The sequence below is a fragment of the Silene latifolia genome, chromosome 8, assembly GCF_048544455.1.
Source record: "Silene latifolia isolate original U9 population chromosome 8, ASM4854445v1, whole genome shotgun sequence".
Taxonomy (NCBI): domain Eukaryota; kingdom Viridiplantae; phylum Streptophyta; class Magnoliopsida; order Caryophyllales; family Caryophyllaceae; genus Silene; species Silene latifolia.
In genome coordinates, this window is record NC_133533.1 from 108,196,243 (window position 1) to 108,206,820 (window position 10,578).

Here is a 10,578-nt window from a genome sequence, read left to right on the forward strand (position 1 = left end):
GAATGTCCAACTGAAGCCATGAAGTCAGCAACCTTGTTGGCTTCACGAAAGCAATGTTTAATTATCACTTCCTCGAAAAAAAGAAGGTCTAATTTCACATCCTTGATAATACTAGAAATTTCCCACGGAATTTGCCAAGTACCTCGAATCGAGTTAATAACACATAAGTTATCACCCTCCACAATTAACTTTGAGATTCCTAAGTATTTAGCTGCTAAAATACCTTCTTTTAAAGCAAGTGCTTCCGCAACAAGGATACTATTGGATCCGCACTTTTTTGCGGTTGGTTGATTGAGCAATCATATGGATTATCTGCGATAACGTCTCTTATTATATGTCTAAGGGTCGGAAATTTGGAGTTCCAGAACTCAGAAGAATAAACTGACTTGTATTAGCGTAGTGTGATTGTATTCCTTTCCTTCTATTTTTGCTCCTTTCGCCTTTGGCGGTCGTATAATATCAACTTTCACCAGCTACATACGCACCCAATCTCAGCACAAGCTTTCCCACCTTATGATTATAGATCCTATCTAGGCAAACAAGTCAGAATATCTATGCTACTGCATAAGACTTCTGAAACTCGGGTTAACCGGGATCAGGCTAATCATGAAACTCAGGTTAACCAACATCTGTCTGTATCATAATACATGACCAGAAATCGGTATTTCTAGTCTGACTTGTCATGAACCGAAAATAAACGTACAACACATAAGAAATGTCTATTTCCAATAGTTTCACTGAATTTTTCCTGAAAAAAAGAAAACAGATGATAAAGGGCACCTGTACTGTAACTACACAAACTTTGTTGTATACACAAATTTACCACTACAGACTTTACAGCATCAAACCCTACAAATAGTCAAAGTACTGTGGAAACTATCTACCCTTCCAAGAAAACAATAGACATACAACATAAGCCCAAGAACATCAAATGCAACAAGCCAGTGTAGTAGTTTCTTTGTCGTCGAGATTTTGGCCGGTGAATTTCATGTTCTGTAGCTGTCTGGTGCAACGCGCTTGTTTCGTATTGTCTTTTTAGTCATCAAGATGTTGGCTCTTCCATTTCTACAAAGCAAAAGAACATTAGCGATATGAAAACGTGTTAGCTTGACATAGTATTATGCTTCTCCTCGATTCCTCCCCCACACAGAAAACAGTAATTCCTTTGTGAGACGGTCTCACGCGGTACGACTGTCCAACAACTACTCTTTTCTTTATAGCAATAAATAAATAATTTTTACATAGAAAAAGACCATCTCACAGTGTAAGCCCGTCTTATTCTAGAATTTGTGCACAGAAAATGTCAAATTTTTTTACTTCAGTATCCTTGGTTTCAAGCGATTTTCCATTTTTGAGACAGGAAGCGTAATAAAAACAAAATTTCAGCAAAGTCACGAGTGTATATAAGAAATTTGTAGTACTGTCTACAAGACTTTGCTCTTTACGTATTTTAAAATGTCCCCTCCTCCGTATTTGGAGAAAAGGGGTATAAAAAGTGGAATTGGGAACAGTTTTTCTTTTAAATCTATGTTAAAATCACCTTAATAAATTATTTAATGTTAATATGCTAACAAAAGTCGCTAATTTAGCTACCGTAATGAGAAATTGTTCAGAGCATAGGCCACTAAAGTGGGAATTAGTTAAATCTCATGACATCATAGAAGAAAGAACCAGGCAGATAAAAGAAATGTTAGAAAGATAAAAACCTCCAAACAGCTGTTCAAAGCGAGCCACGATATGCTTCCCATAAGTGTACTTCTTCAAGGCATTGAGATGCTCCCTTATACGTCCAAGCAGCAGCTCTCGTTGACTCTCGGCACACTTCTCAAGGATTTTCTGGACCACATAATTAGCGTACTGGTCCTTCATCATTACCTGGACACACGTAACCCACCAATTGTTTTTCAGTTACCGGATAAGTGTCCCACTCTATAGATAACTGGATACTCACCAACCTAGATCTTGCGAAAAACTTCATAGCATTCAAAGTAATGCGTTTGTAGTTATAAAGGGAAAAATCACGCTGGATACAACTTACCATTCAATTTGATGCAGCTAAGGTCTCATTTTTTGGCTTTGTATAATGGACTCAGATACTAAATCAAAACGACCCACGTTAGCTTCTCTTTCATCAAGGAGCAGATGGTTATTAACTAGAAACAGCCACTCAGACAGTAGTGGAGAAAAGGTGCTATACATCTAACTAGACCCGGCAAACTGACACCAACTGAAATAACTTAACTTACCACGTAACTCAAAATGACTAATTTGAAATCATAATGTAGATATCTAAAAAGGAAAAACCTTTTTAGACATGAACAGATTGACCCGACCCAAAGGTCCCAAACATGTAATGTGGGAGTCCTCTTGGGACTCTGGGCAGATGATGACTTGTGAAACAAATCCAAATTATCCGTTCAGGACTTCAGCACACAGTGCAATATCATTCTCTGGTTACCTTCAAAAATGAAAGCAGCAGACTAGCAGAGCACCTGTACTGTCACGGTGCTATGGGATGTACTTACCAATAAATTATCACTTCCCTCAACTTCTCCAACCACTTCAGCAATTAAGAGTTCCCTTGAAGGCGCATCACCATATTCCAGGCATTTTTCAACTACATTTGATGCAAATTTATGCTGGCTCATCTTTACAACTTGCCCGCATAAGTTTTTTATTATTTGGGTCCTCTCCTCAGGCTTCCCTCTCTCGAGTACATGCTGTAAGAAGACAAATTAAGTGATACATGGTAAATAGTTTTTCTCGAAAATCATGTAATAGTGTTGGCGCCCATATGAAGTATCAAACAGAACATATAAGATACTGTAGAAGATTTGAACATCAAAAAATAATTACACCAGAAACCTGATGGAGCAAAGGAACAGTCACATGATTACAACATCTGTGGCCAATACATCATAGACTCAAATTTTCGGCCGAACAAAATAGGATATTAGGATCACATCACCTTGAGCTTAAAGTTTCCACATACATCTAAACCCATATACGAAGCTTTATATTATTTTTAGTACATTTGTTATTAAGGGGGGAGGGTCAGAGTGTCGGAGGTAGTACTTTACTAACAGGAGAAAGTAGAACAAACTACATAGTACATACATACAGTGGTTTTATCTTATTCTCTGAAGTCTGAACTTAAATCCCAACTATTTTCCTATGCAGATAGTCTGTAGTCTGTACTCCATCTGAAGTTTGACTCAAATTTGTTCTTCCAAGACTTCAGGAGTCTAACTCTATTTGGAAATCAATTATGACAGCCTCATCTAACTGAGATTTCCCGCCTTAATCACAGTGAAATTGGAATACTGCCATAATGGTGACATACAGGGGTGGATGAAAGTAATAGCATTCGAGATCCCATGAAACCAGACAGCTAAATTTTTGCATTTTGCTTTTTGTACTAAAAAGTAAAAACAATAACTGTTATGAAAATTTTGTATATTAGTATACTTCAAATGTTTAAAAAAGACCAAACAAAATAAAATAAAAGATAAAAAAATTTCTGAATCTGCCACTGACTAGATTGGGGACTCAGGTACAAGAAAATCCAAGGAAGTACCTGGGTAACATAATTGCCATACTGATCTTGCGCGAGGGTACAAACAGACTCCAATATCTCGTCCACTATAAACTGACTTTGCAACTCATCTGTACAATGCTCCAGAACCCTCTATCATCAAAACATGTTGTCAATAAAAATAACAAGTGGCTGAGATAACAAGGTTCCAATAACAGGGAATAGTTCGTCCACCTGTATAACGCGGCAACCATAAGGGTGCATTGAGAGGCTGGCAACTTGGCCACGGAAAGCAGAAATAATGAAACCAATTCTTTCGGATGGAACACATTCGATACACTTTTGAATTACATGGTTGCCATTTTGATCACGGACACACCTCATGACATGTCCATCCAGCTCACGGACAAGCTCAATCTTCTGATCAATTTCAATGACATCAAGTGCCTGGAACATATATGCAAGCAATATCAAGCTATGATCTCTACAAAAAATTGTCCATAAAGTAATCTTTAGCAAGATTATCAAGATCACATGACTTATTAGGAAGTTCATTAATCCTTCGTCAGATTCCTGATTCAAAAGTACTTCCTCATATTCACAAATAATTCCATCCTCAACAATGAACAGAGTCAAGAAAATTAGGTGAAGTGAAAGTAGGGCACTTGTACAAAAAGTGAACGCGAAAAATGAACTAAACCAACAATGCAACAAAAAATCCCCGGTGAAACTAGCTTTTAAGAGAAGAGGATGCACCTAAAGAGAGAAAATAAAATGCAAAAAGTACTTAATTAACAGCCGCTCAATCTTCGAAGCTCAAAGTTCATATTGTTATTATTATCAATAAAGTAATACTCACAGCAAGTATAAGGGTGTGTTTGGATAGCAAAAGTGGAGGGAAAGGGAGGGGGAAGGAGGGAAGAGAAAGGGAGGGGAGGGAAGAGGAGAGGAAATGGTATGTGGGTGTTTGGATACAATTTCCTTTCAAATCTTGCCTATTGTGGAGAGATTTTGATTTGCCTTGGAGGAGGGAAAATGGATCCCTCTAAATCTCTCCCCCTCCATTTCCCTCCACCCTTATTTGCTACCCAAACAAGGGATTTTAAATCCCCTACTCTCCCTCCCTTTCTTTTCCCTTCAAATCCCTCCATCCAAACACACCCTAAAAGATGTCCGAAGAGAAGACTGAGAGATCTAGTAGTGTCACATTGTTCAAAATGTAGCAAACCTATCCTCTATGATGACAAAACACACATCAATCTGTGTTTCAATCCTATTAGTCTGTAACGAATTAATAAAACTCTTAAGCATCGAACAGCAGGTTCCAGACGTCAAGTGACCCTTAATCAGCAAACATAAGCCAGTGCCATAGAGCAACCATAAAATAACTCTAAAAGGAGATCCGAAAAATACTCGAGTTCTTGCATAGGTGAAATGACTGAAATCCAATTAAAATAGAAACAAAAATGAAAATGGAACTGGAATTTATCCTTGATTATCTTGAGTATAATTTATCCTTGCAAAGAAGTGTAGAAGCAGTAACACATGATTATACACACATAAAATTGTAAAAGTGTATACTGGAAAGCAATTACCTTTTGAATGACACGACAGCCATACATCTGAAGGCTCAATGGTAGAATTTCACCAGCAAGTGCCTTAGCTAGATCCCGCCGTTGGTCGGATGTCCCGTACTCAAAAAACTGCAATGTGCAAAAGGTAAAGTTTCGATATTAAGCAGAAGTCCTTAATTAAAAACAATAATTCACTCCACATTTTCACAAGGAAATGGAATTTGTTGCTGATTTAATGCCACCTTCTGAATAACGTAGTTCCCAAAAACATCAGTCATCAATTTGCAAGCGTGCGGGACAACTTCTTGAAACACAGAAGTCTTATCTTCAGCACTACAATTTTCCAGTTTTTGTTGAATAAATCGACTCCCATGTTGATCAACGCTGAAAAAAATATCCAACATAACTATCATGCAAACTTGAAGCACGTGAAATTAATATGACATTATCCAAGCATTGGCTCCTGCTTGTGATGGGGTAAAGGCGGTGGGATGTTCGCAACCTTACCCCTATGCTAGTAGCATAAAAAAGCTGTTTTCCAGATGACCCATGATGAAAATACCTCGTAAAATGAATCTACACTCTCCTACCTCACGTTTACAAAAAAACTAGAGAGTTTAGTGAGTCCTTTTGTTTATCCCATCAGATCCCAAAACCAAAGATAGCAAATATTTGGCCCATTGGAAAAGGGGACCTAACCTGAGGCCCGAGTTCAACTACATGAGCAGTGATATCAATAAAGTACCTACCTGAATTCAACTACATGACCGGTGATATCAGACAGCTCAAACCTCCGGCCTTTACCAGACTTAAGTTCTTCAAGGAAAGAGTAAGGCTTTTGAAAATTTATATTATCAGCCCCTCTCTGACCATGCCAACCAGCATAAAAACCAGAACTTCTACCAGAGTTAGGTGAACTAACGTCACTTCTTCCCCCGGGAAAATTGTTCACACCAATAGGAGATCCAGGGAAAACAGGACTCGCAAGAGCTGAGTTTGGCACGGGCATGTAGAAACCCATGCTTAGCGAGTTTCCAGAATAATCAGTACCCACAATTCCACCCCTTCTTTGACCAGCCATTTGTACGCCAACTCCTTGATGTTGAGCTCTATGGTCAGGAGCAACAGAAGCAAACTCAGGTCTAACTTGCGCCTCAAAAACACCTCCCAAGGCTGAAGGATCAAGTTGACCGGGAACATTGTATAAATCACCAAATGACTGGTGAAATTGCAAACGAGGGTCCATAAACGGTGGCGAATATCCAAGTTGTCCATAAAATTTGTTTAAATGTTGCGCATCAAATCCTTGTGTACTGCTTCCAAAAGACCCAGGAACTTGAGTATTAACATCAACTGCTAAAGGGGGAGTCGTATGTGGCGGATATCCAGCCAAAAATGAAGGAAGAATACTTGGATTATAGGGGTATCCACCTAAACTATACTGAGAAGGATAAATAACTCCAGGTGGCTGAGTACTAGTGTAATATGGACTAGTTGAGTGCATATACGTAGCTGCCGCAGTAGCATGTTGTGGAGGAGTAAAACCCGACGGATGAATTAATGGATGGACTTCAGTTGAAGGGAACCTTCCACCATGGAAATATTGATTTGCGACGGCATAGGCGTCATTTGCGCCATAAGAAGCTATTTGAGGAACTGAACCTTGAAACTGAAAGTTGCCACTTTGGAAGTTATGCTGCCTTTCTCCTCGGCCTCCGTGATCTTCCGAATTTGGTGGGCAAGATACTTTTAGGGCTTTAAACCTGGATTGTAAGGTAGCGACATTTGGAACACCACTAACTGGAGTCATGTTTTCTGAAGCTTTACCCGTGATATCTTCAGTTTGTATGGATGGCAATGACTTTTGTCTAGATTCAAATGATGATGCAGCGGTATCATCTGATATACTTGGTAAATCTTGTTGCAAGGAAGGATTATCAGCATCTCGATTATTTGATCCATCACCTACTGATACATGATGCAAGGCATTTGGTTTATCATTTGCAAGTGACGACATACATGCAAGTTCATCCTGAAGATTAATACGTTCGGTAAACATTAGTTCAGTGTTTCAAATACACAATGTTATTCTAATGCTATAAAGCAGAAACAGAAAGTAAGTGTTGGATGGTTTCAACAAACAAGTGGTCTGAACATCGACCAGGCATTCAAATTTTTGGAGTGGTAATTAGAGAGAGAAGTAATCACCTACACTATTAACGAGAACATTTGCAAGTTGCAACAAAGAAAAGTGGTCATTAATAAATAACACGTAGCAAACAAGTTGTGTGTTTTGTTATCAATTCAAGTACAAAAAAAAGGGAATACGAAAAACGCTTGGAAATAGAGACGAATGTAAACCCTCTCAATTTAACTAAGAAGCAAACTTAAAGGAAGAACAAATCATATGAAGTAACTGTATCTCAAAACAGTAAATACTACTGAAGTCTAAACTCTAAATAAAGGAATACACCTTTCTGAGATAAGAAAGATTAGATTGGTCATTCGATAACAATCCTGGCCACACAGTAGGTTTCCTGTCTTTCACAAGCCCGGAAGAGTTCTTCAGCGACCTATCATCTTCAGATTCCTCCTTGTGTGTTGGAGAAAACGCCTTATCGCTGCTGCTCCAATTACAGGCTAATCTAAATTGGTTGCCAGCAATATCGAGTGCTAAATCATGATCAAGGGATAAGTGAGATACCAATTGCTCTTGAGGCCTTTTCGACACAAGCCGTAACTTAAATTTGTCAAATTTATTTTAAGAACTGAGTTCCGCATTAGATTTTCAAAGGTTTTGAGAGAGCCTTTCATATTTGGAGGTGAACTTCCACCGTGGTTAGGAAAAATACCCCTTTCCCCACGATACCCGTGACTCCGTGAGGCTGTGACCATTCACAAGTAATGCCTTCTCATCCACAGCCATATTACCAATTGAAGAAAAAGTTGCAGGCTCCCTTGTGAGGAGCCACTTTCCACGTGCCTTGAGCTTTCTAAAATGACACTATGTTGCCATTCACTGAAAGGGATGCTTAATGCCTTCTAAGATTACCAATAACTGAATATATGTATCTACCGCAGAACAAATAGTTCTTATACGTAAACGACCGAGTAGCAACTATTGACTTTGCTTCACATCACATGATGATCCAAAAGCAAGGCTATTCAATTACAGTAATAATGTTCGAAGTTTGGTCGGCTGATCCTCAAACCGAATCGGAATCATCAGGTAGTGGAACTGAGGAGTGAGGAATGGAGTTTGTTGGCGACATAGGTCAGACAGACTACTTCATTTTTTAGCCAAATTTTGTGAGCCTAATACAAACCCTTTCCATAAATGCACTGCACCGTGCAGCACCATGTAGAACCACACAACTAAAAGGTTGAGGAAACTCGTTGCTAGTAAAGCCAGGTAAGCATACCCTTCACTCTAAGTCTCTAACCATTGACAGTAAATTAAAGACACTCTATGCTCTGAAACAACGTTCATTTAGCACTTTAAATGCAGTAACCACGCTCCTGCTTCCTAGATGACTTCCATTATGCGCCCACCAAGTTCATGAACTCATTATTTTTTAAAGAACCCTAACCTCACATTCTTCCTAGTCATTGAAACCAAATTACTCATTATATCACTTGGATTACCTAAGCCAGTCTAGCCTCCATCTTAGTTTAAAAAAGCACGCCTGAGGCGCAGTGAGGCGCCAACCAGATCGCGTGAGACTGCCTGAGGCGCATGGAATAAAAAGGCGCACCTAAGGCGCATGAGGCACACCCAAGGCGCAACTAGTGACGCGCACCAGAAGCGCACCAAGGGGCACTCGAGGCACATTAGTATGCAATTCCATTTTTTTTTTTTTCCAAATTCTTTTATTTTACCCTTCTTTTCTCCCCCTTATCCTTAATTTTCACTTTTAAATACATGTTAGCCCTCTGTAAAACAAACAAAAAAAAGAAAAAAAAAGTACTATTCCCACAGAAAATTTGATTGTGAAATATGGATCTTCGTTTGAATGTCAAAAAGGCGTGCGCCTTGCACCTCAGCCACTTGGTATCCCATCACCTCAGTGCGCCTCGCGCCTTCTCAAGCCTTCTCAAACTAAGGCCTACATAACCTAGTAAGTAGTAACCCACAATCACCCAAGTGGAAATTCCACAACAGCTTACGACTAATGTGTCGGCTCTTATGGCTACTAAAAACAAACAATACAAGTATTTACGAAGTTGAGTAAATCTATTTCGGTACTTTAACTCAGTCTCGATGAAAATACACACAAAAAGTCTAAAATGACTGAAACAAAAAAAAAAAAAAAATGCTTCTTTTACCCATTGAAACCAAAAAAAATGCTAAAAGCCGCATGAAATATTATAATCATGGTTTCTTACGAAGTTTTAAAGCTACCTACCTTTAGTAAATGGATAGAATTAAATAGTAAATGCATTCAGTAGTACTAAATCGAATGTATAATCAAGAACACTAAAACTACACCATTGGTCTTGGTTAAGACTGTCTTAACTTAAAACCACAAAGACCCTCCTTTTACTTCCACCTCTATTTTAATCAGGTACGAGAGCAGTCTTTAAGTTAAGAGGGTCTTAAACAAGAGTTCGTGAAAACTACAAAGTGAACTACTCACAATTTTAAAAAAAAAAAAAAGTTCCAAACTTTCTTACTTATCTCACAAAAACTCAATTAATCTATTCAGCAAACCATTCAAACAACTCATTAAAATCAATTTAAACAAGAAAAAACATGGATTAAAACAGAGTTAAACCAATTATTAACATAAATTTCATCAACCCAACAATCATTTCTAAGCAAAAACACAAAAAAGCAGATAACTTTCTCATAGTAATCAACTAAACTTCAGTAAAAGCAGAGCAAAACAGCAAGTAAAACAGCTGGAACAACTGAAACCCTAATAAAACAATCAGAAGAACAATAAATTTAAAAAAGGAAGAAAACCCAGATAATAAATAGCAAAAAAGAGGGATTACCAATTGATTTGGGGGTGTTTCAAACTTGAGATAAAAAACCCTAGACCCTTCTTCCTCTGTAGTTTATCGAAGGGAAAGCAAGTAAAAGAAATGAAGGAAGAAGTCCACTGAAAGAGAAAGAGAAAGAGAAAGAGAAAGAGTGTAATAAAAATTAGTAATTAAATAATCAATAATTGGACACCTAAAGTCTTTGACACAACATTAGTAGTCTTTGTTCACAACAATGTGGGCCCTTCCCTATTTGTGTATTTCCAACACTTTTGAACTAACACATACTTGTGTTATCACTTGGGGAGTGTGGTCTCGGGATTAAAACGGGTTAAATAACATTGTGTTTGAATATATGGGATGTTTTTTGATAATTTTTAGGTATTTTGATTTTGTTCATTTATTTTTATTGACTCGTTTTAAGGTTAAATAGGCATGTCTCTCTCAAACAAGAATTTGTGTTTGTGTTTTTCATGCGTGTTC

General features: G+C 38.1%; 1 protein-coding gene across 1 annotated transcript; it reads right to left on the reverse strand.

The window, feature by feature from the left end:
• Window positions 1-716: 716 nt before the first annotated feature.
• Window positions 717-10,304, reverse strand: LOC141597244 (pumilio homolog 5-like). The gene is made up of 9 exons (XM_074417622.1): window positions 10,108-10,304; window positions 5,859-7,141; window positions 5,352-5,493; window positions 5,131-5,238; window positions 3,770-3,982; window positions 3,578-3,688; window positions 2,526-2,720; window positions 1,707-1,875; window positions 717-1,065 (listed from the first exon to the last, which is right to left on the reverse strand). Exons 2-9 carry the CDS (start codon window positions 7,124-7,126, stop codon window positions 1,043-1,045), a joined length of 2,229 nt encoding a protein of 742 aa, XP_074273723.1. The 5' UTR covers window positions 7,127-7,141; window positions 10,108-10,304; the 3' UTR covers window positions 717-1,042.
• Between the last annotated feature and the right edge of the window lie 274 nt (window positions 10,305-10,578).